Source organism: Hyperolius riggenbachi, chromosome 3 (genome assembly GCF_040937935.1).
Source record: "Hyperolius riggenbachi isolate aHypRig1 chromosome 3, aHypRig1.pri, whole genome shotgun sequence".
Classification (NCBI taxonomy): Eukaryota; Metazoa; Chordata; class Amphibia; order Anura; family Hyperoliidae; genus Hyperolius; species Hyperolius riggenbachi.
In genome coordinates, this window is record NC_090648.1 from 197,936,076 (window position 1) to 197,962,766 (window position 26,691).

General features: G+C 44.3%; 1 protein-coding gene across 1 annotated transcript in view; it reads left to right on the forward strand.

The window, feature by feature from the left end:
• The window catches only part of LOC137562258 (uncharacterized), a 91,584-nt gene that overhangs the window by 12,885 nt on the left and 52,008 nt on the right, over window positions 1-26,691 (forward strand). The window contains exon 2 of the mRNA XM_068273590.1: window positions 7,853-8,116. Coding sequence (XP_068129691.1) covers window positions 7,853-8,116 — 264 coding nt within the window. The remainder of the gene's footprint in view (window positions 1-7,852; window positions 8,117-26,691) is intronic.

Sequence of the window (26,691 nt, forward strand, 5' to 3'; positions counted from 1 at the left end):
GGACCTTGGTTATTCCCCACCCACATGCAGTTAACAGAAATCCTGAGAATCCAGGATCTCCAAATTGTATTGATTTTCTGTCATATAAACTGATTTATAAAAAGTGCAGCAATGTATTTAGCAGCCTTTTTTAAAATTGCATTAGAGGAGGTTCTGGCAGCTTCCATTTTACAATAATAGTTTTCCTGTAATAAAAGAGAAATAGTCCAATCAATGATCTCTAGATACTAATGTATGACAGTGGGGTAGGGTAGTAAGACCCAGTAAGCATAAGACAAATGTTTGTGACTGAGGAAACATATTTTCATATTTGTATCCAGGTTACAGCACCAACATAAGGCTCATACACACATCAGACCATTGTCTTTGGAAAATGAAAGATCACAGACCAATTTTAATCCCTTCCATGTAGTATGAGAGCCATACCTACAGTCTATTCTATGGAGCTGAACTCCCCATCAGACAGAAATCTTTGCAAGATGCTGCACACAAAGATGCTGTAGACATTCAAAAGATCAGTTTCTGCAAAAGATCTGTTCCTGCAAAAGATCCGTTCCTGCAAAATGCATTCATAGTCTATGATATTTGCAGATCATCATACACACCTTGTTTAACTGACATTCATCTGCAGATCAGATCCACCAGCATGGATTTTCAGATCTGCAGATGATTGTCTGATCTGCAGATGAATGTCAGTTAAACAAGGTGTGTATGATGATCTGCAGATCTCATAGACTATCATTGCAATTTGCAGGAATGGATTTTTGGCAGGAACAGATCTTTTGCAGATACTGATGTTTTGTGTCTGTACAGCATCTGTGTGTGCAGCATCTTGCAAAGTTTTTTTTCTGATGTGGAGTTCAGCTCCATAGAAAAGCCTGTGTAGAGTATGGCTCACATACTACATGAAGGGTGGTAAGATTGGTCTGTGATCTTTCACTTTCCAAAGACTATAGTCTGATGTGTGTATGTGGCCTTAGGCCTTCAAGTGATCTGTCAATATTTTGCCATCTTTTGTGAGGACAGATTTTTGTATTGGATCAATCTGTGCCTGATCGCTATAAGGTACTGGAAGGGCTTGATCCAAACATCCCCCCACTCTTCATCATCACATTGTAGAATTCCCCCCCCCCTTTTTTTTTTTATAAAAGACTTTAAAAAAAAAATGCAAAAATATTAAGAAGGGATGTGCTAAACCCAGTGTGTCCAAACACTGACACACAACAGAAACTTCAGCCTAGGGAAAATAACTCTTAGGGCTTGTTCACACCTAGGGCATTTTTGCCTTTTTTTAAACGCCAGCGATTTTCAAAATCGCCCTAGAAGCGCTTGTGCAATGATTCCCTATGAGAGTGTTCACATCTGAGCAGTTCGATTCCGATCCGCTCACCAAAGCACTACATGTACCATTTTTGGGTCAATTTGCCTCAATGGAAGGTATAGGGAAATCGCAAAGCACTTTAAAAAATGCTTTGTATAGCGATTTCCCCAGCGCTTTCATGAATAAATACATTATATTTATTCTTTTCCGGGTGAAACGGTTCACTTCCTGACTGATGCACTTAGAAAAAGGCTTTATAAAAAAATCGCACGGGTAAGCGCCTGTAGGCGCTAAAAAACATTGCACAAAAAATTGAAAAACAATGGCGTCAGCAATTTCGTGATCAAAGCCTTGTTGAACAGAATATTTATGATAACAAATTTAATAGATACAAAAGTTAGTGCAACAGAGAAACTTACTTGATTTTACAACTGGAAATTCTGACCCCTAGGATGCTCAATATAGCATTAGAAAGTATGAATGAACAAAAATCAGTACCAATGCACATAGTAATCTTTTTATTTTTTTTACTGGTTACTGAAAGCTGAACTTTTTTGTGGGACTTTGCCACCACCTCTGGTGATGCTCTGGAGATCTGATTCACCATGAGCTTGGTGGGCAATTTGTAAATCGCTGCCCTTCAAAACAGTTCAACCTGCATTTATACCCCTTCCCCACCAAGAAATTAAAACTCACTGTGACTTTTTATAAAAATCCTTGTTTACCTCCTCCTACACCATCCTCACAAAATAATAAATAATATTGACCACCTTTTAAACTAATCCAGACCATCATACTGTATTTTTCCAATCCTGTTCAATATTCATTTTTTACTCACAAGAGTCAGCAAAGGATTCTGGGACAAGTTAATTTACATACTGGTTGTGACAGGCTGAGCCGACAGGCTGTTAATACCGGTATATTATGTGATTTGATTGTATTTATGATGTAATCTTTGCAATTTAGCAATTGCACTTTTGCACTGGGCACTTTCTTTCTCTTGATGAAGCCCCCGTTCTGAGGAGGTGAAACATGTAGGGTTGTGTCAGGTGGTTGTAAATGTTACTTGTAGCAGTGTGAGGTGAGGAGGAGATAATTCCTAATGTCCACTAGGGTTTACGTTTGCTGACTGTAAGGATTCCTCCTGTGGCGTGTTCTGTCCATTGCGGTGGAGCCGCAAAGGGACATTTCTGGCTTTTCAGCCTGCTTTCGGTTGTGCATTCGCAATGAGTCACATTGTCATTTGCAATTGCTCTGCAGTTCTGGGCAGCTCAGAATTATGTCATCACTCAACCAATGGCTTACTACAGCTGAGCTGCAGCCAGATAGCCCTGGATTTCCTGCATGCATGTTGTTGCATAGGACTGCATGCATTGGTACAGATAGTCTTTCAGCTAGCAAATGGTAACCAAGCCAGCTCAGAATTGAATGATTACCATTCAGCTGTGTGGAGTTTTGCATGCTTGCATCCATTGGCTGATGCCAGCTTTTAGATCTCGCCCGTCATAGTTTCAGCTTTGTCTAAGCTGTTACTGGGTCCTTTGATACTGTGAAATATATTCCTTCTAGTTCAGTTATCTTGTGGAGCTACGATTATATATTTCCCACGGGGACATATATACGTACTCCTTCTACTGCAGAGATTTTGTATTGTTTGTATTGCCTAGTTAGTTCGCTGTATTGCTCCAGTCCAGATCTAGCTAGTGTCCTTGCTTATGTTATATATTGGTTCATCGCCAATATATACATATTCTAGTCAGCGTTTGTTATTTTCCTTGTAATCGTGTTACGGTGATATATCAGTGCCGCTGATATTTACGTACTCGAACTGTTGATATCCTGTGTTCAGCTAGTCAGTTTTTAGCACGTTTCGGTAGGTTGCTCTTAGCGTGATCACCCATGCTTAGCTAGCCTAGTCCTGTCCTTGCGAGGTAGCCATTGCTGCGGTTGCTATTGGTTACCTCACTCTAGTCTTTGTGAATGCTTGCTGTCACTGAGATAGTGATTAGTTTAGCAAGCATTCATTCTGTCAGCCTCTGTCCTTTTAGTCCTGTCCTTGCGAGGTAGCCATTGCTGTGGTTGCTATTGGCTACCTCACTCCAGTCTGTCTTGTATCTGTCTGAATGTTTGCTATCGCAAGAGCAGCGCAACATCGCACTGCGCTGCCATTGCGTCTTATCAGAAGCCCAGAGCTGTAGTTGCTCCGGGTAGCTTGTGTAACCTCTTCCATTATCCAGCTCTTAGCTAGAGATGTCGCGAACCTCCGATTTTCGGTTCGCGAACCCCGTTCGCGAACCTTCGCGGAAGGTTCGGTTCGCCGAAAAGTTCACGAACCGCAATAGACTTCAATGGGAATGCGAACTTTGAAAAATAGAAAAAATTATGCTGGCCACAAAAGTGATGGAAAAGATGTTTCCAGGGGTCTAACACCTGGAGGGGGGCATGGCGGAGTGGGATACATGCCCAAAGTCCCGGGGAAAAATCTGGATGTGACGCAAAGCAGCGTTTTAAGGGCAGAAATGACATTGAATGCTAAATTGCAGGCCTAAAGTGCTTAAAAACATCTTGCATGTGTATACATCAATCAGGGAGTGTAATTAGAGTTCTGCTTCACACTAACGCACCAAACTCACTGTGTAACGCACCGCAAACAGCTGTTTGCGTCGTGACGGCCATGCTGGACTGGTGTGCATCATGGCGAGAGTGTAGGCCGTGGCGGTTTTCAAGCCCATATGGTCGCCGGGCTGTGGTAGCTCAATGATAGAACAACAGTGACTGTTCAGCTGATCAAATTTGGTCTGTCCACAATGAAGCAACAACCTTATTATCTTCTTGTATGTAGGTAGGCATAGGTAGGTGTCCCAGTAGTTAGCTAGGCATAGGTAGGAGTCCCAGGAGTCCCAGTATAGGTAGGTAGGTAGGTAGGCATAGGTAGGAGTCCCAGTATAGGTAGGTAGGCATAGGTAGGTGCCTCAGTAGTTAGCTTGACATAGGTAGGAGACCAAGTAGTTAGCTAGGCATAGGTAGGAGACCCAGTATAGGTAGGTAGGCATAGGTAGGTGTCCCAGTAGTTAGCTAGGCATAGGTAGGTGTCCCAGTAGTTAGCTAGGCATAGGTAGAAGTCCCAGTATAGGTAGGTAGGCATAGGTAGAAGTCCCAGTATAGGTAGGTAGGCATAGGTAGGTGCCTCAGTAGTTAGCTAGACATAGGTAGGAGACCCAGTAGTTAGCTAGACATAGGTAGGAGACCCAGTAGTTAGCTAGGCATAGGTAGGAGACCCAGTATAGGTAGGTAGGCATAGGTAGGTCACCTAGTGTAGGTAGGTGTCCCCGTATAGGTAAGTAGGTGACCCAGTAGTTAGGTCGGCATAGGTAGGTGTCCCAGTATAGATAGTTAGGCAGGACCTGGCTGGCACAGTAATAACAATTACCAAGGTCCAGCTGCAACAGATAGGGCTGTATAATTCAGTGAGCAACACACACAAAAAAAAAACACATCAGAAAAACATTAGGGCTCTCAAAAGAGCTGTTGAGGGGTGCTATTTTAGCAATAACAATCAGCCAGGAGCAAGCCAAGAGCCTAACTAATCTTTCCCTAGGAGAACAAGTCTGCAGCAGCTGTCCCTAGTCTATCTCTAGCAGGCACACGAGTGGGTGTAATGGCCGGCAAACCTGCCTTATATAAGGGGGGGGGGGTGAGGCTCCAGGGCTTAGTGTAGCCTGAATGGCTACAATGTGCCTGCTGCCTGTGATGCAGAGGGTCAAAGTTGACCCTCATAGTGCATTATGGGGCGAATCGAACTTCCGCAAAAGTTTGCTTGGTCCAGGCGAACGCGAACCCCCAAAGTTCGCCTGGAACCGTTCGCCGGTGAACCGTTCGCTACATCTCTACTCTTAGCCTTGTTGTGCTGGGTGGTCAGAAAGTATGACCCCCCAGCATTACACTGACATACCTTCTGCCCACAGCTGCTCAAATCACTATTCAATTCTAGGCCACTCCAGGGTTTTAAAGTGTCTAATAAAAGTTATATTTTAGCATATCAAGTTCCTCTTAAGAGCTGAAACACCAGTACAGGTTACCAGCATCTCCCAAAGGTAAGAATATTTGGTGGTCGGTGGGCCATTTGGTTTATCTTAGCCCTTAGTGCACTCTTTGCTTTATTTCTTTTACAGATTCTCCTACAATAGTACAGCCACAATGACACCCCCCACCCGCTGGAATTTGCGGATTCTGCCAGCGCTAAATTCCGCCGCTATGAAAATTCCGCCTGATTTTCTTCGCAATTCCACGGAATTCCGGATTCCGGTGGAAAAATTAAAATAATCGCAAATGGAACCTTGTTTATGCTATATGGTAGCCCATAGACCCTATTAACTGTTCCCTTAGTCCTTTTTCTCCTTCCTCCCTCCTCGTCTTCCAGGGAATTGTAGGATTTCAAAAGCCAGCTTACATACCTTGGCCGGAAATTGAACCCAGGTCTAGTGCTTGGTATGCTTGGTAGGTAGCTCTCTTCACCACTATACCACCACCAACACTACATGCTGAAGCCAGCCTAGCATCTACCATTATGATATATCCAAGAGAAAAATGAGCTTGCTTAGGGATTTGTAGGATGTCAAAAACCAACTCGCATACATCGGCCAGGCCCAGGAATTGAACCCAGGCCTACCGCTCTGTAGGCTGCTATCCTAACCATTATACCACCAACACAACACACTACAATGCTACAATCTGAAGCCAGCCTAGCTTGTACCATTGTGAAATATCCAAGAAAAAAAATAGCTTGCTTAGGGAATTGTAGGATTTCAAAAGCCAGCTTACATACATTGGCCGGGAATTGAACCCAGGTCTAGTGCTCAGTAGGCTGCTATCCTAACCATTATACCACCAACACAACACACTACAATGCTACATGCTGAAGCCAGCCTAGCATGTACCATTGTGATATACCCAAGAGAAAAAAAAAACAGACACAAAAAAACCCACAATTTTTTTGATGGAAAGGTTGACTGGTTTGGGCGCCGAGCGTGTCACTGCAAATGTTGAGATTTATGTGGAAAAGGATTTGTCAAGATGTGGACGGAGCTAACCATTATGAAACTCTGTACTCTATACAGTGGTGCAGAAAATGTCAGTGCTATATAAATACACAATAATAGTATGGTAGAACATAAGACTATGACTATGGTACAGTTAGATTGTGAGCTTCTCTGAGGACAGTCAGAAAAGCAGGACATAGGAAAGAGGGGGGTGCTTAGGAGGAGGGGGATATAGAGGAAGAGGCACAAGACAGAGCCTGGTAGGAGAGGAGAAATGGCAGGAAGAACTCTTACCAGGACTGCAGATATCACCAGTGCTGTTAAAAGAAGCCACTAAAATCTGAAAAGAGGAAAGGGTCATGGGGAAGACAACTGGGTGGGAGGGGGAGCTGGAAAATAGATAAGATTACCTGCAATCAAGATAATATAAATTGCCTGGAGCTTTCTTCTCTGCTCACTACATAATTCAACTGTCAGCACCTGTATCACTGGCTTCTGCAACAGCAGACTGTCCTGCATTATTGATTAGTTACTCTGATCAGGATAAATATTCAATAGTCTAGGGCACTCTGGTATTACAGCAGCCAGTGCACATGGCTACTAATGACAGGCAACTTCTGAAGCACTAAACACATCCTGCCACCTCTCCCTGCTAATGTCCCAACTGCAGCACAGCAATCATTCTCTCTTTTCACCCTGCTGCTCTGCACATTCACTCACTGCAGGCTGTGTGTAGCAAGCGAGGAGAAACATTGCCCACGGGACAGGAAGGGGGAGAGATGCTCCATCTATTGCAGGCAGTAGTACAGTCCCCTGCACTGTCTGCTGCTATTTTCCTGAATGTTGCCCAAACTATGAGAAAAGGTCCCAGGTGGAAGAACACAGTGGCTGAGCACCACGGCAGCACCCCTAACCATGGCTACACCCAGTGCTGTGAGCACCTGCAGCCTTATGGTAGGTACGCCACTGCACTTATGTGCTGCTAGAGAAGCACCAATAGGAAATGTACGCAAAGAAACTCCTGACGCCAGGAGAGCAAGGAAGCATGAGAAGAGGGGCTGTAGTATAACACAAGTCTGCTATAACAACACTTGTTTTCACTTCTCTGCATGACTGTCATTGGAGGGTGCTGAGGGAGCTCTGGAGGTGGGCCCCCTGTATCAGAGGAAGTAAGGGAGGGGAGGATAAGAAGCTGGGGCCCTACCAGCCCTGTCTGAGCCCCCTTGTAACTGCAGAAGCTGCTCCACTAGTAGTTACGTCCCTGTGTTCTAGGCACAACCTCCTATGCTTTGTGCATAATGGTGAACAACCTGGATGACCATTTCTAGCGTAATCTGCTTCACATACAAAAGCAGGCCAATGAAATTGTAGACTGGATGCATGTGCTTTCACTACATTAGTTCAGTTCACAACTAATTTGAATAGATCAAATATCAAACACACATATTTTTTTATAGACTAACATATTAAATCATGTTTTTTTCTGTTACAGCTCATTCAAATGTTACATTTGAAAAAAATAAACCCGTGCCGATAATAATTAACTGCAGTTTGGAAGAACAAGAAATTGAATGGTATAAATATGATACGTCCATTTATGGTGTTGGTATATTTTATAAAGATAACTCAGCAAAGCAATATAAAGTTGCACCTGGTGGTGGGATATTTGCTTGTACAACAAAATCTACAAATCGATATGCAATAAGTAAAGACTTGTACGATTCCCACAAAACATTTGTGGTCTCTCCATTGAATGGTATGTATAACTTTACAGACTGACCATCTTATATGTTAAACGTACTTACTGACTGAATTGTGCTGATTTGCATTGTTAAAGGTTTGATGATATTTTTTTTAACTTCTTTAAAGAGACACTGAAGCGAAAAAAAAATATATGATATAATGAATTGGTTGTGTACTATGAATAATTACTAGAAGATTAGCAGCAAAGAAAATATTCTCATACTTTTATTTTCAGGTATATAGTGTTTTTTTTCTAACATTGTATTATTCTATAATATGTGCAGATTACACAACACTCAGCATTCAAAATGATTCTTTCAGAGCAGTCTGTGAATTAATGACCTCTCCACTGGCAGAGGAAAAGTAAATAGTCCAGGAACAGTTGAGATAATAAAAGTCAGATAACAGCCCTCTCCAGGACTAACTTAACCACTTGAGGACCCACCCTTTACCCCCCCTTAAGGACCAGCATTGAATTCTGTGATCTGTGCTGGGTGGGCTCTACAGCCCCCAGCACAGATCAAACACCAGGCAGAGAGATCAGATCACCCCCCTTTTTTCCCTACTAGGGGGATGATGTGCTGTGGGGGTCCGATCTCTCCTGCCTGCGTGTGGCTGGCGGGGGGGGCACCTCAAAGCCCCCCTCCGCGGCAAAATTCCGCTTCCCCCTCTCCTACCTGGCCCCCTGGTGATCGGGGCTGCACAGGACGCTATCCGTCCTGTGCAGCCTGTGACAGGACGTCCCCTGTCACATGGCGGCGATCCCCGGCCGCTGATTGGCCGGGGATCGCCGATCTGCCTTACGGCGCTGCTGCGCAGCAGCGCCGTACAATGTAAACATAGCGGATTATTTCCGCTTGTGTTTACATTTAGCCTGCGAGCCGCGATCGGCGGCCCGCAGGCTATTCACGGAGCCTCCCGCCGTGAATTGACAGGAAGCAGCCACTCGCGCGAGCGGCTGCTTCCTGATTAATTAGCCTGCAGCCGGCGACGCAGAACTGCGTCGCTGGTCCTGCAGCTGCCACTTTGCCGACGCGCGGTATGAGTGCGCGGTCGGCAAGTGGTTAATGTCCGTACACACGCCGGACTGGAGGCAACGACGGGTCCGTCGTTACCTCCCGCTGGGTGGGCGTGCCAACGACAGTCCGGCGTGTGTACGCACTGTCGGCGGACTGATACGGCTGTTTCAGAGCGATCCGCCCGGCGGATCGCTCTGAAACAGCCGTATCAGTCCGCCGACAGTGCGTACACACGCCAGACTGTCGTTGGCATGCCCACCCAGCGGGAGGTAACGACGGACCCGTCGTTGCCTCCAGTCCGGCGTGTGTACGGACCTTTAGTCAGAGAGCTTAATGGCTTGTTTGCATACAGATAACAACTGGAGTTTCTCAACTCTTCCTGTACTGGAAACAATTAGACTGATGTACTGTATCTGATCTTACACATACAAATCATAATATCATAATTTTTTTTTTCGCTTCAGTGTCTCTTTAAGTGTGTTAAGATGCAAACGTTACACCAGTTTTTGGGGCATGAAAGGGCTCTCTGTTGAAAGCACACCAAGCTGCATAGTTGCAGTAGAATGGCCCCAGAGTAAATTGTAGAGCTTGGCCTGCCCAACACACACGCACAAGCAACTACACACACTAACACACACAATAGTAATATGCCATCAAATTCTGCCTGCAGTTATAAGGCATTTTGTAATTTATCTTGTAGGACACCTCATTGCCCCTTTTATACTAGTACTCTCTGTTGATCTATGTTATGCTCCCCATTGCCTACTATTTTAGTAAACAGTCTAGTGCGGCCAGGAGGTCGCAATAGCAGCATAGGGGGCGATATACAGGCTGGGAACGCGAACAATCACTCGCGTTCCCATGCCTGTCGGCTGGTGACGGCGAAACCGAAAGTCGTCGCCGGCGGGTCCAGAAGCATCGGACCAGAGCTGCGAGGGCACCGATCGGCTGCAGGGGGCTGCGGGAAGCCCCAGGTGAGTTAATCTCATTTTTTTAAATCGGCTTTAGGTTGACTTTAAAGGGGAACTGAAGAGAGAGGTATATGGAGGCTGTTATGTTTATTTCCTTTTAATCAATACCAGTTGCCTGGCAGCCCTGCTGGTCTATTTCTCTGCAGTAGTATCTGATTAAAACCAGAAACAAGCATGCAGCTAGTCTTGTCAGATCAGACTTATAAGTCTGAACCACTGAAACACCTGATCTGCTGCATGCTTGTTCAGGGGCTATGGCTAATAGTATTAGAGGCAGAGGATCAGCAGGGCTGCCAGGCAACTGGTATTGTCTAAAAGGAAATAAACATGACAGCCTCCATATACCTCTCTCTTCAGTTCCCCTTTAAGGAACATTACCTCATATTATGTGTTGTGCTAACTACACAAAGTGCATTACTCTAGCTTCTTAAATATCAGTAATATTGCCATGTCTGAGCACAACAGTTTAAAGCGTGACTGTTGGGTATAAAATCAAAAATCAATTCTTTATTTTTATCTGGTAAATAAGTAATAAGGATGCTAACCAGGCAATCCAAAAGGTAAAATCACTATTACTTTTCTTGTTGATGAATGATCATTCCCCAGTTTACCCGAGGGCCTGTACACACTGCTGCGCTAAATCGCAAGCCTTCATGAGAATAGAAAAAGCGCATCGCACCAGTGTGTACAGGTCTTCACGATTTTCATGATTTTTCAAAAGACTCTACAATAAAAAAAACGCAGTTGATTTGAAAAGCGCAGTGCAAGCACAGCAGTTTGTACAGACTATTTGGCACACAAAAAAATTGGTACGCACAAAGGAAGTTGCAGGGCATGCTGGGTTGTCCTTTTTTGCTTCTCTACTTGCCCTTCAGACTTAACTGCCCCTTTTCCCTGAAAATAAGCCCATGCTGGAATTTTGATCGTGCTTGAAATATAAGCCCTACCCCAAAAATAAGCCCTAGTGCAAGTTAGAGAGGAGGAAGAGGTGGCCAGAAAGCGGGGACACAGCGGTGCAGTGTGAAATGGGCATCGGTTCTGTTATCCAAGCACACAGCAAGGTTATCAGCTGTGTGCAGGGATGACAGGGCAGGTACCTGATCAGTACTAGAGATGTCGCGAACTGTTCGCCGGCGAACGATTCCAGGCGAACTTCGGGGGTTCGCGTTCGCCTACCAAACGCGAACTTTCCCGGAAGTTCGATTCGCCCCATAAAGCAAAACTTTGACTCCTTATATTACAGCCAGCAGACACATTATTGCCATACACACTGCTCTCAATGCTGGAGGCCCTCCCTCCTCCAAGTAAGGTCCTTATACTGCCTACACTAATTAGTTAAGGGACAGCTGCTAAATACTCTGCTAGGGAGATTTTAATTAGCCTGTTTGTGGGTTCCTCCCTCCTCCCACCTCCCTTCTACCCATTCCCTCCTACCGGAGGGAGGAGGGTCTCATCTGCCAGGGAATTCCAGTATTTCAAAAACCAGCTTATATACCATGATAGGGATTTGAACCCAGGCCTCAGTGTAAGGTAGGCAACTAACATATCCATTGTACCACCAACACTACTAGCTGAAAGTAGCTGAAAAAAGCTGAAAGTAGCTGAAAGTAGCCTAGCATGTACCATTTATGCTTAATGCAAGAGAAAAATTAGACAAGACAAATAACATTTATATCACACTTTTCTCCTGGCAGACTCAAAGCACCAGAGCTGCAGCCACTAGGGCACACTCTATAGGCAGTAGCACAGATATGTAGCCAGACATGGCCTTGTATTTTGTGTTCAACAGTTGTCACGAGAAAAATTAGACAAGATAGCAGTGTTAGGAAGACTTGCCTAAGGTCTCCTACTGAATAGGTGCTGGCTTACTGAACAGACAGAGATGAGATTCGAACTCTGGTCTCCTGTGTCAGAGGCAGAGCCATTCACCATTACACATGCAGCCACTGCCATGCAGCAAATTTTCTAGCATTGTAGGAACTGTTAGGGGGATCATAACTGGTGAGTTTTGGGCCCCTAGGCCGAAGAGGTCATAGCCTAGGGTCAAAAAAACCTGTTTATTTGGGCAATTTCAATGGTAGTGATGCTGACGTACATAAATCGCAGCCATGGCCGTTAGCAACGTCTGAATTTCACGAAATGTCTCATGCAGGTAGAAGACATATTGTTAGACTTGGGCTCCAAAGATGGGTTCCATACATCTCTGCAAACCAGAGTTACAGGGGCCCAAAATTGGTAAAATCCCCCATAGGCTTTAATTGGCTCCCTATTTCACTTTCCAAAATCTCACATCTTTTCAAAGGGCAATTGCTCAGCAGTGGCAAATTTTCTAGCATTGTAGGGACCCTTAGGGGGAACATGACTGGTGAGTTTCGGGCCCCTAGGCCAAAGAGGTCATAGCCTAGGGTCAAAAAAACCTGTTTATTTGGGCAATTTCAATGGTAGTGATGCTGACGTACATAAATCGCAGCCATGGCCGTTAGCAACGTCTGAATTTCACGAAATGTCTTATGCAGATAGAAGACATATTGTTAGACTTGGATTCCAAAGATGGGGTCCCTACATCTCTGCAAACCAGAGTTACAGGGGTCCAAAATTGGTAAAATCCCCCATAGGCTTTCATTGCCTCCCTATTTCACTTTCCAAAATCTCACATCTTTTCAAAGGGCAATGGCTCAGCAGTACCAAATTTTCTAGCATTGTAGGGACTCTTAGGGGGATCATGACTGGTGAGTTTTGCCACTGCTGAGCCATTGCCCTTTGAAATGGTGTGAGATTTTGGAACGGTAAATAGTAGGCCCAATAAAAGCCTATGGGGGATTTTACCAATTTTGGAGCCCTGTAACTCTGGTTTGCAGAGATGTAGAGACCCCATCTTTGGAATCCAAGTCTAACAATATGTCTTCTACCTGCATGAGACATTTTGTGAAATTCAGACGTTGCTAACGGCCATGGCTGCGATTTATGTACGTCAGCATCACTACCATTGAAATTGCCCAAATAAACAGGTTTTTGTGACCCTAGGCTATGACCTCTTCGGCCTAGGGGCCCGAAACTCACCAGTCATGTTCCCCCTAAGGGTCTCTACAATGCTAGAAAATTTGCCACTGCTGAGCAATTGCCATTTGAAAAGATGTGAGATTTTGGAACTGTAAATAGGAGGCCCAATGAAAGCCTATGGGGGATTTTACCAATTTTGGACCCCTGTAACTCTGGTTTGCAGAGATGTAGGGACCCCATCTTTGGATTCCAAGTCTAACAATATGTCTTCTACCTGCATGAGACATTTCGTGAAATTCAGATGTTGCTAACGGCCATGGCTGCAATTTATGTACGTCAGCATCACTACCATTGAAATTGCCCAAATAAACAGGTTTTTGTGACCCTAGGCTATGACCTCTTTGGCCTAGGGGCCCGAAACTCACCAGTCATGTTCCCCCTAAGGGTCCCTACAATGCTAGAAAATTTGCCACTGCTGAGCAATTGCCCTTTGAAAAGATGTGAGATTTTGGAACTGTAAATAGGAGGCCCAATGAAAGCCTATGGGGGATTTTACCAATTTTAGACCCCTGTAACTCTGGGGCCCGAAACTCACCAGTCATGTTCCCCCTAAGGGTCTCTACAATGCTAGAAAATTTTAGACCCCTGTAACTCTGGTTTGCAAAGATGTAGGGACCCCATCTTTGGAGCCCAAGTCTAACAATATGTCTTCTACCTGCATGAGACATTTCGTGAGATTCAGACGTTGCTAACGGCCATGGCTGCGATTTATGTACCTCAGAATTGCCACCATTGAAATTGCCCAAATAAACAGGTTTTTGTCACCCTAGGCTATGACCTTTTCGGCCTAGGGGCCCGAAACTCACCAGTTATGATCCCCCTAACAGTTCCTACAATGCTAGAAAATTTGCTGCATGGCAGTGGCTGCATGGTGTAATGGTGAATGGCTCTGCCTCTGACACAGGAGACCAGAGTTCGAATCTTGTCTCTGTCTGTTCAGTAAGCCAGCACCTATTCAGTAGGAGACCTTAGGCAAATCTTCCTAACACTGCTATCTTGTCTAATTTTTCTCTTGACAACTGTTGAACACAAAATACAAGGCCATGTCTGGCTACATGTCTGTAAGCAGTGGCTGCATGGTGTAATGGTGAATGGCTCTGCCTCTGACACAGGAGACCAGAGTTTGAATCTCGTCTCCGTCTGTTCAGTAAGCCAGCACCTATTCAGTCGGAGACCTTAGGCAAGTCTTCCTAACACTGCTATCTTGTCTAATTTTTCTCTTGACAACTGTTGAACACAAAATACAAGGCCATGTCTGGCTACATGTCTGTAAGCAGTGGCTGCATGGTGTAATGGTGAATGGCTCTGCCTCTGACACAGGAGACCAGAGTTCGAATCTCGTCTCTGTCTGTTCAGTAAGCCAGCACCTATTCAGTAGGAGACCTTAGGCAAGTCTTCCTAACACTGCTATCTTGTCTAATTTTTCTCTTGACAACTGTTGAACACAAAATACAAGGCCATGTCTGGCTACATGTCTGTCTACATGTCTGTAAGCAGTGGCTGCATGGTGTAATGGTGAATGGCTCTGCCTCTGACACAGGAGACCAGAGTTCGAATCTCGTCTCTGTCTGTTCAGTAAGCCAGCACCTATTCAGTAGGAGACCTTAGGCAAGTCTTCCTAACACTGCTATCTTCTCTATTTTTTCTTGTGACAACTGTTGAACACAAAATACAAGGCCATGTCTGGCTACATGTCTGTAAGCAGTGGCTGCATGGTGTAATGGTGAATGGCTCTGCCTCTGACACAGGAGACCAGAGTTCAAATCTTGTCTCTATCTGTTCAGTAAGCTGGCACCAATTCAGTAGGAGACCTTAGGCAAGTCTTCCTAACACTGCTATCTTGTCTAATTTTTCTCTTGACAACTGTTGAACACAAAATACAAGGCCATGTCTGGCTACATATCTGTGCTACTGCCTATAGAGTGTGCCCTAGTGGCTGCAGCTCTGGTGCTTTGAGTCTGCTAGGAGAAAAGTGTGATATAAATGTTATTTGTCTTGTCTAATTTTTCTCTTGCATTAAGCATAAATGGTACATGCTAGTCTACTTTCAGCTACTTTCAGCTACTTTCAGCTACTTTCAGCTACTTTCAGCTACTTTCAGCTACTTTCAGCTACTTTCAGCTAGTAGTGTTGGTGGTACAATGGATATGTTAGTTGCCTACCATACACTGAGGCCTGGGTTCAAATCCCTATCATGGTATATAAGCTGGTTTTTGAAATACTGGAATTCCCTGGCAGATGAGACCCTCCTCCCTCCGGCAGGAGGGAGGAGGGAATGGGTAGAAGGGAGGAGGGAGGTGGGAGCCCACAAGAGGCTAATTAAAATCTCCCTAGCAGAGTGTGTAGCAGCTGTCCCATAACTAATTAGTGTAGGCAGACAACTGAGTCAAATGGTATAAGGACCTAGCTTGAGGGAGGGTGGGTGGGTCTTCCAGCAGTGATGTGTATTTCACTCAATCATGTCTGCCTCCAGGTATTAGAGCCTTTGAAACATGTTTTTCATCATTTTTCTAGGTGTCAGAATTTTTTCTTTTTTACAAAGTTCGCCTCCCCATTGAAGTGTATTGCGGTTCGCGAACTTTTTCGCAAACCGAACCTTTCGCGGAGGTTCGCGAACAGGGTTCGCGAACCGAAAATCGGAGGTTCGCGACATCTCTAATCAGTACAGTAGCATACCTTCAAATCCAGGAACAGTGCAGTACAAAGGAACAGGAAATGTTCTGCTGAGAGACACTTCCTGATAGAAATATAAGACATCCCCTGAAAATAAGCCTTAGCACAGTATATGGAGCAAAAATTAATATAAGACACTGTCTTATTTTCAGGGAAACACGGTAATGCAGCCTAATTGGCTGAAGCCTCTTTTCTTCCTATTTTCCCCTCCCACACCTCTGTTCCTCTCTGATTGGCCAATATTTCTCATGCTGAGACAATGCACTTTCTATAGTGCAGGGCGGGCAATGCATACACAATCAGGCAGAGGAGTGTAAGGGAGAAAATTACATCAGGATTGGCTTCAAAATAGCCACAGTTAAAATGGGAAATGCTAAGAAGGATTTTCTCTTTTTTTTACTGTAGAAAAATCACTAAAATCAAAACATGGACAATGCAATACATATGTAAGTAGAGCAAGGATTTATATACTTATATATTGTAATGATCTGCTCTGCTGTCTGTCACCATTTTTGACCATTTTTTAGGTCTGTATGCTGCAGGTCCCTGGAAAGGAGACCTGTCTGCATTCTGTAAGTTTCAGTGCTGCTGTTCTGCTGAGGGATTTGCATCCACTTGTCATGCAAATTGCTTATCTGCTTCCTTTGAAGGCTTGCAGTACAAATACCTTTTCCTCCCAGAATTTCCTGCTGGTCATAAAGGTTTGGTTCTGCTGGACTTACCTGGAGTTTCAGCCCCTCTGCTGATTGTTTGCGAATATTCTAGTATAGTTAATTATTAGAGAGTGCAACTTGCATTCGCTATAGTGCAGTCAGGCTTTGTGTTATTTGTACTGTTTATTCCTGTGCTGCTTTGTCTGGTCCCTTGTACTGTCGCCTGCGGCGGCTGGCAGTAAATCGTTTGGTCTCATTCCTAGATCGCATTCGCCCTGGCGGTAGAGGCGGTGGATCTCCTTTGTCTGTCTTGGAGTATAACCTTAGCTGCAGTTGCTACGGGTTACTCCTTTAGTCTGTCTTGTCCAGCACGAATGCTTGCTGTTGTCTGGTGGGAGGCAACCGATTAGCAAGCGCTCGCGTTATTTGTCTGTCGTCATTGTTAGGTTCATGCGTTAGTTAAGGTTGGTACGTTTTGTCACTGACCGTACCGTTAACGCGCTTGTCTCTGTTGCGCATATCGTGCGGGGATCGTGTTTAGGTAGTTCGTTTGTTATTTTCTTTGACGTTCAGATTGTGGTTCTTTGCTGTGTCTTCCCTACTCAGTCACGCTCTGTCTTATTCAGTCTTGTGTCTCTATTAGCAATCGCCATTCTCACTTTGGTTTTCGCTGTTGTATGTCAACCGTCGCCGGGTGGCGACTGGATTGGTGGACATACATACATTCTGTCTCTGTGCTCTCTCTCTCTCTCTCTAGGGGCTATCTTTCCCTGTATTGTTTCACCTAGTACAATTTCCTTCTGGCATCTGTGGCAGTGCAGAGGGTTTATTCCTCTGCACTCCACAGCTCCATCTGCAGGTGGGAATTCCTCTCTACAGGTGCATTGCACCAAAGCTGGGTTCTGTTATTTAAACGCTTGTGGAGGATTTCCGCAGTGTCAGCGCACATCTTGTGCGCTGACCACGGAGATAATTCCCCATTCGTTACATATATGTTTTTTTTTCTGAGATAGTATGGCTGACAGCTCCTCTTTAACTATGGGTTACCCTAATATGCTTTAACAAAAGATATGCCTCTTTCAAATAGAGGTAAAGACAAAAAACAAAAACAAAGAAAACACCCTTTTTAGTAGGGGGTGGGGTGGGGGGAGGATAAAGGTTTTCCATGTTTTATAACCATCCCTTATTTGTTGTCTCTGGGACCAAAGGCTCTTAAAAGCAGGGGTAAAGGAAAGTCACCATAATGGAGAACAGAACTGCCGTTGTTGTCACTTTTTTTCACACTATGGAAAACTAAATACTCATCATTTAATGAAAATAAGGCAATACATTGTTGCAAAACTAGATTTTTATATTTATTAAGAACCCTGTCTTAGGCCTTAAAGGATGCCCGAGATGAAAATAAACGAATATGTTTGTACAGGTAATCCCCGGTTTACGAACTCCCGACCCGCCGCGATGATGTCACGCCGCTGGGGACTACCTCTTCTGGTATCTGGGGACTACTATCTCTTCTTTAATGCAGAGTAAGCGCAGCGGAAGGTAGATAGAGGACATCTCACCTGATCCTCGGCGATAGAATGTCCCATCGTGCTGCCCGGAAGCTGCGCTGCCCGTCCTCTCGCTCCGTCCACTCTCCTCCCGGCGGCTTCTTATGCGTTGCATAATGGCGCAATCAGGAAAAGCCCCCTAGTGGCGGCGCCTCCTGATCCGTCATTATGCGACGCATGAGAAGCCGCCGGGAGGACAGTGGACGGAGCGAGAGGACGGGCCGGGCAGCACGATGGGACCTTCTAGCGCCGAGGATCAGGTGAGATGTCCTCTATCTACCTTCCGCTGCGCTTACTCTGCTTTAAAAACGGGGGCAAAGATGACTGTCCCGATCTATGGACAGATTCAGGTTAAGAACGAGCCGACAGTCCCTATCTCGTTCGTTAACCGAGGACTACCTGTATCTACAGTGGGATGCAAAAGTTTGGGCACCATTGTTAAGCGTCATGATTTTCCTGTATAAATCGTTGGTTGTTACGATAAAAAATGTCAGTTAAATATATCATATAGTAGACACACACAGTGATATATGAGAAGTGAAATGAAGTTTATTGGACTTACAGAAAGTGTGAAATAATTGTTTAAATACAATTAGGCAGGTGCATAAATTTGGGCACCACAAAAAAGGAATGAAATCAGTATTTAGTAGATCCTCCTCTTGCAGAAATTACAGTCTCTAAACGCTTTCTGTAGGTTCCAATGAGAGTCTGGATTGTGGTTGAAAGTATTTTGCACCATTCCTCTTTACAAAACATCTCTAGTTCATTCAGGTTTGATGGCTTCCGAGCATGGACAGCTTTCTTTAACTCACACCACAGATTTTCAATTATATTCAGGTCTGGTGACTGAGATGGCCATTCCAGAACGTTGTATTTGTTCCTTTACATGAATGCCTTAGTGGATTTTGAGCAGTGGTTAGGGTCATATCTTGTTGAAAGATCCAGCCCTGGCGCAGCTTCAGCTTTGTCACTGATTCCTGGACATTGGTCTCCAGAATCTGCTGACACTGAGTGGATTCCATGCGTCCCTCAACTTTGACAAGATTCCCAGTCCCTGCACTGGCCACACAGCACCACAGCATGATGGACCCACCACCATATTTTATTACAGGTAGCAGGTGTTTTTCTTGAAATGCTGTGTTGTTTTTCCTCCATAAATAACGGCCCTTGTTATGCCCAAATAACTCAATTTTAGTTTCAGCAATTCACAACACCTTATTTCAAAATGAAGCTAGCTTGTCCAAATGTGCTTTAGCATACCTCAAGTGGCTCTGTTTGTGCTGTGGGCGGAGAAAAGGCTTCTTCTGCATACAGCATCTTCTGGTGTAAAGTGCGCTGAACGGTTAAACAATGCACAGTGACTCCATCTGCAGCAAGATGATGTTGTAGGTCTTTAATGCTGGTCTGTGGGTTGTCTTTGACTGTTATATATGTACATTAGGGTCTGCACACCCATATAAATAGACCATCAAACTATATAGACCAATGCTAAATCACGCAGGGTGCAATGTTATAAAAATACATAAATGTTACATAAAAGAACATGCACACCAGACAAAAAGATGCTTTTAAATGCAATGCTTATTATTGAAAACTTGTACATGAACCCCGATAAACGGGCAGGATACAAACATAAACATATTAGCACAATTTTAACTGAACAATCAGCAATGACACAATGTTACAATATCCTGACACAAACAGAGATGGAGGAAAGTCAGAATTTACCCAACAGCAGCGCTGTTTCGAGGCAATTTGAGCCTCTTGATCACGGGCAATAAAAGTCCAAACAGGCAAACAGCAGATAGGCAACAGATGCGATCATGCAGGGCGGCGTCCTCTTCATGCTGTGTCCAAACTCAGTTTAAATACATGCCATCTAACAGCTCATTGGCCCAAAGCACCGGGGCCGGCCCAAGTGACGCATGCGTACACGCGGCAAATTGCCGCTATACGCATTGACGTCACATCTGCTTCCGCCATGTTCCGTAATGCAAAAGTCATTGCGTACAAACGTACGCGTGTAATGCGGAAAAATCAATGCGTCCATACGGATTTTATGCCATATGGAATTTAGACTCTGCATATATGAACGGAGCAAAGCGGAGCGTTACCCTGGCTACAGAAAACCGCTTCCTGGTGCAATTAACGGTGCTTTTCCGGGCAAAATCTACAAGAAAACACAAACAGACATATTTAGAACAAGACACTATATATAAAATTGTTAAATAGCAACAATGCCATAAAATATAAAACTATCCTTCTTGACAGTAACCAACAGTCTACAAAACCGACAGGTCTACCTCCTCATTAAGACCAAATGGAACTTTGGTCCTTAGTTTATAAATCCAAAAAAGTTCTCTACTCTTCAATTTCTGCTCCATATCACCACCTCTCCATGGTTTTTTAACTATCTCCACTACCCTAAAGCGTAACTGTGATATACAGTGACCAGCAGTGTAGAAATGGCGCGCCATTTCTACACTGCTGGTCACTGTATATCACAGTTACGCTTTAGGGTAGTGGAGATAGTTAAAAAACCATGGAGCAGAAATTGAAGAGTAGAGAACTTTTTTGGATTTATAAACTAAGGACCAAAGTTCCATTTGGTCCGTTAATTGCACCAGGAAGCGGTTTTCTGTAGCCAGGGTAACGCTCCGCTTTGCTCCGTTCATATATGCAGAGTCTAAATTCCATATGGCATAAAATCCGTATGGACGCATTGATTTTTCCGCATTACACGCGTACGTTTGTACGCAATGACTTTTGCATTACGGAACATGGCGGAAGCGGATGTGACGTCAATGCGTATAGCGGCAATTTGCCGCGTGTACGCATGCGTCACTTGGGCCGGCCCCGGTGCTTTGGGCCAATGAGCTGTTAGATGGCATGTATTTAAACTGAGTTTGGACACAGCATGAAGAGGACGCCGCCCTGCATGATCGCATCTGTTGCCTATCTGCTGTTTGCCTGTTTGGACTTTTATTGCCCGTGATCAAGAGGCTCAAATTGCCTCGAAACAGCGCTGCTGTTGGGTAAATTCTGACTTTCCTCCATCTCTGTTTGTGTCAGGATATTGTAACATTGTGTCATTGCTGATTGTTCAGTTAAAATTGTGCTAATATGTTTATGTTTGTATCCTGCCCGTTTATCGGGGTTCATGTACAAGTTTTCAATAATAAGCATTGCATTTAAAAGCATCTTTTTGTCTGGTGTGCATGTTCTTTTATGTAACATTTGTCTTTGACTGTTCTCACCATTCGTTGCTTCTGTTTATCCGAGATTTTTCTTGGTCTGCCACTTCGAGCCTTAACCTGAACTGAGCTTGTGGTCTTCCATTTCCTCAATATGTTCCTAACTGTGGAAACAGACAGCTAAAATCTCTGAGAAAACTTTCTCTATCCTTCCCCTAAACCAGGGGTAAGGAACCTATGGCTCGGGAGCCATATGTGGCTCTTTTGATGGCTACATCTGGCTCACATACAAATCAGTAGGGGTTGATTCACTAAGCTACACTGCTCAAGCAGCGCAGCTGAGTGTGGCAGCGCAAATAACATTTTCAAAGTAGGCACCCTACTGCTGTAGCATGCACTACTAACTTACTCGCACTCCCCCAGGATGAACAGCTGCTCCAATTGTCCCACCCTGGATCCTGTCAGGTCCAGTGACTTTGTAGGACAAGATCCCCGCACTTTGACTGGCCCAATAGGCTGTCTGTCACTTGACAAGCAGCCTATTGGGTTAAAGTGCGGGGATCCCGTCCTACAAAGTGAATCAACCCCCAAGTCAGCTAGCTAATTGTACAAGCTGTTAGTCGGTATTTCTCCTGTCTGGCCCTCTGGGAAATTGCTGATGTTGCTGAAACCCAAGAAAAGCTGAAGACGTGTTTGACACGTCTGCTGTCCGGAGGATTAACTTTATACACATCACCATAGCAACAGAAACGTGAGCCCTACTGTCCCAGTTTGAAACATACTGTATTGTATGGCTCTCATGGAATTTCATTTAAAAATATGTGGCGTTTATGGCTCTCTCAGCCAACGAGGTTCCTGACCCCTGCCCTAAACCATAATGGTGAACAATCTTTGTCTTCAGGTCATTTGAGAGTTGTTTTGAGACCCCCATGTTGCTACTCTTCAGAGAAATTTAAAAGAGGAGGGAAATTTACAATTGCCCCCCTTAAATACTCTTTCTTATAATTGGATTCACCTGTGTATGTACGTCAGGGGTCACTGAGCTTACCAAGCCAATTTGAGTTCCAATAATTAGTCCTAAAGGTTTTGAAATCAATAAAATGACAACAGTGCAAATTTATGCACCTGCCTAATTTTATTTAAATAATTATTCTGCACTTTCTGTAAATGCAATAAACTTAATTTCACTTCTCAAACAACACTGTGTGTGTGTCTCCTATATGATATATTTAACTGACATTTCTTTATCCTAACAACCAACGATTTATGCAGGAAAATCATGACGATTAACAACATTGCCCAAACTTTCCCATCCTTCTCCTAAAAATGACTTTTTAAGATATATTCTACAGTTTTATTTTATGTTTAAACCTACTTTTTAAGTGTTTAACTGTTTTTTTTAACTCAATGACACATTCATTGAAGTATGACAGAGCTAAAATCTATAAACTATTGAACCTTTTTATCTCTTTCCTGCTCTCTGAAGCCATTTTCTGCTAGGATAGTGTTTTTTATAGTTGGAATTTCTCAGGACTGAGCCACTTACATACCTGATATTTAACTCTTTCAGGCAGAGAAAGAAAAAAGGAACACAGCATAGTTATTTGTGCGCTTGGCACTGTACATACACAAGTCTATCTCCTTATGTCACCTGTCACCTTGGGTATCCTTTAAAGTCCTGCATTACGGTATTTGGAAGCATGCAGCAGCAGGCTAGAGTGCTACCTTCTGTCTTTTTAAGAAATGTACAATTTATTTTAACAAGGAGCATGGTCTTCTCCAGTGGCAGTCCTGATTGTAAGCTCCAGACGTCACCAGGCAGGCTGACCCTAACGCTTTCCTTCACATTTCAGCCTTGCTGATGTCTGACTCTGGCCTTTCTCTCTAGCCTGCAGTATTTGTAACACTAACTCCCTCTCCCAGGGCCGGCCTTAGGTTTCAAAGCGCCCTGAGCGAAACCTGATTATTGTGCCCCCTCCCCCTTTCATCCTCTTCGCACATGCACGCAGGTGCACACACACACACACACAGGCCCATATGCAATTCACCTTTTTTCCTGAGTTACCTTCTAGGACAGTGGTTCCCAACCTTTTTGAAGTCGTGACACATCACGCCAAATGCTCAGATCTCCATATGTATAATAGAAAAATACTATTAATAACCACAAAACGGATGGAAAGAGTGCATTATCCTTAATAAACTTAAAAATGAAGGCTAGAACCTTTCAGGAATATTAATAAAAACAGTGGGACAGTTGCACCCCCCCCCCCCAATTTAGAATGATTGCACAGCACCGACACGACAATTTTCACCATGCGTTAGAGCCGCAGTGCGCCCCCCCCAAAAAAAGTGCCCTCAGACTCAGTATAGTTAGGTAGCCAGGTATAGGTGCCCCCAGTATAGGAAGTCAGGTGTAGGTCTCCCCCCATAGATAGCCAGGTATAGGTGCCTTCAGTATAGGTAGCCAGGTGTTTGTGCCCTCAGTATAGGTACCCAGGAGTAGGTGCCCTCCCTCAGTATAGGTAGCCAGCTATAGGTGCCCCCAGTAAAGGAAGTATGGTGTAGGTGCTCTCAGTATAGGTAGCCAGGAGTAGGTGCCCTCCCTCACTATAGCTAGCCAGCTATAGGTGCCCCTAGTATTGGAAGTCAGGTGTAGGTCTCCCCCCATAGATAGCCAGGCATAGGTGCCTTCAGTATAGGTAGCCAGGTGTTTGTGCCCTCAGTATAGTTAGCCAGGCGTTGGTGCACTCCCTCAGTATAGGTAGCCAGCTGTAGGTACCCCCAGTATAGGAAGTCAGGTGTAGGTGCCCTCAGTATTGAAAGTCAGGTGTAGGTGCTCTCAGTATAATTAGCCAGCTATAGGAGCCCCCTTGGAATCCGGCGCCCTGAGCGACCGCTCCGGTCACTCTGGTCAAAGGCCGGCTATGCCCTCTCCTAATTTTGTTTCTTAAACTAACATTAAACCCTCCTGAATTCTGATAACCTAAAAATGCCTAATACTTATTTGTCTTCTAAATTGATCCTTCTCTGTTCTCAGTAACTTAAACTAAACCTGAAGTGGAAATAAACTTATGAGATAATGAATTGTATGTGTAGTACAGCTAAGAAATAGAACATTAGTAGCACAGGTATGAGTCTCATATGGTTTTCCAGTATATGAAGAGTTAAAAAAACTTTAATTATCTCTGCTTCTCTGAGCTATTCAACCTACTGGGTCAAATACAGTCCTGTTTTCTGAAGCACTTAAACAGCCAAGAAACAGTGAGAGGCAGTTTGAGATAAGGTTTTGCTGCACGAAGGTGCAAAAGGTCAATATTTCTGCTTTGTTTTGTAGCTTAAAAGACTGAGTGTGGTTTTAAAACTGCAACTGTGACAGTACAGGATCTTCTATAAAAATTAGCATATTGTGATAAAGTTCATTATTTTCTGTAATGTACTGATAAACATTAGACTTTATTACATTTTAGATTCATTACACACAACTTAAGTAGTTCAAGCCTTTTACTGTTTTAATTACACAGTATGCTATTTTTTTAGAAGATCCTGTATAATGCAATGTTATAAAAAAAAAAAAAAAAAAAAAAAACTAACTGAAAATAAAAATATGAGACTCTTTTTTTGCTACTAATGTTATATTCATTACTAGTTAAAAGGCTCGTACATCAAAAAACGGGCTCTAGGCAACGGCCGCTACCACTCACAATGCGCGCACAGATGTGTCCGACTTGCTCATCCCCAGTGACGGCTCCAGGATTTTTTTTTGGGGGGGGGGGGGGGGAGCTATGCAGGTGCTGGAGCAATTTCTGGGTGTCGCTATATGGGCGTGGTTATGACCAGATGAGGGCGGGGCTAACTGTAATTTAAAGTGAACCTGAGGTGAGAGTGATATGGAGGCTGCCATATTTATTGCCTTTTAAACAATACTAGTTGCTTGGCAGCCCTGCTGATCTATTTGGTTGCAGTAGTGTAACGATTGTGGAATTCTCTCCGTGATCAGCGCACAAGACGTGCGCTGACACTGTGGAAATCCTCCACAAGCGTATAATTTGCGGGAACCCAGCAAAAGGTGCAATGCACCTGTAGAGGGAAATTCCTGTCAACAGGGGGAGCTGTGGAGTGCAGAGGAATTATTATTATTGTATTGTAACGATTGGTGTAGCAACACAGACGTCTGGGTATTGTGTGATCTGCAGTATCATCAATAATCCAGACACTATACCTGATTATGTGGTGATCTGCAGAATCACCAATAATACCAGTATAGGTAACAGATAACTGAAGTGTATAGTGCTTGGTGCAACTAGGTAACTGATTAGTTTAACTAGACCTCACCAGAGGAGCTGGTGGGTACTATCAGTAGAACCTCACCAGTGACAAGGGCTCACTGGTGAGTGGAGTGGTCAGACAGGCTAGGTTCGGTAACAGACAGGCTGGTAAAGTACAAATACGGCAGGCAAGAGGGTAGAGATAATTCAGGCAGAGTCAGCAACAGAATCAGATGGGCAGAAGTACAGAATCGATAAGCAAGAGCAAAGTCAGAAGTGAGTCAGAGTCATACACAGAATATCAAGTAATAACAATATATAACAATCCTAGTCTTATGTGAAATCCCCGGTTTCCTCCCGGATCAAAGCACACCGGATACTGACTAAGGTCTGAGCGCTGACACTAAGTATTCACGACAGCAGCCAGTTTGCAAGTGAACACAGAGGGCTTAAGAAGCAGAGGAGACCCTACAGCCGCGCCCACTCCCATCAACCAATCAGAAGCGCCGCGAGTCTCCCCTGACATTAGCCGACCGGCAGGTCAGCTGACGCGCCTCCTCCCAGCATAAAGGTCCTGTCTATGCGCGCGCGCGATACAGCAACCCTATGAGCCACTGACAAGCTCGTTCTCGGCGTCTGCTTGCAGCTTCCTCTCCAGAGAACATTACATGTATATTGTATATTTCTGTGTATGACCTTTTTGCCTGAAACTCTAATTACTCTCTGCCTTACGATTCTGTACCTTTGCCAATCTGATCTGTTGCCGACTACTGCCTGAATACTCGCTCCGATTTTTGCCGGACGATTCTGTACGTCTGACTGACCGATCTGTTACCGACTTTGCCTGTACGACCACTCTTTGTGAGTGATAGCCCCTGTCACTCAGGGCTATCACTCTCTAGTACTCCTGTATATTACTGTGCACCCAATCACGTGTGATCACACTTTGAATAAAATACTGACTATTGTGCTGATAGAGCTCGTTCAGATCATCAGATACGTCACTCATCATTACAGGATACTGCGCGTAGCTGTAAGGTGGAGAAAACGGTATTATGTGGCTTAACATAGGGTAGAGTGACCGTTCGAAAAGAGTTGGGCTGGACTGGACTCTGGCCACCCAAGATGCTTCCACCTTCTAGCCGCCTCACGCACCATGTGACGTAACGCTAGCTAAAGTAAGGTTGCTCACCCAGCATCACA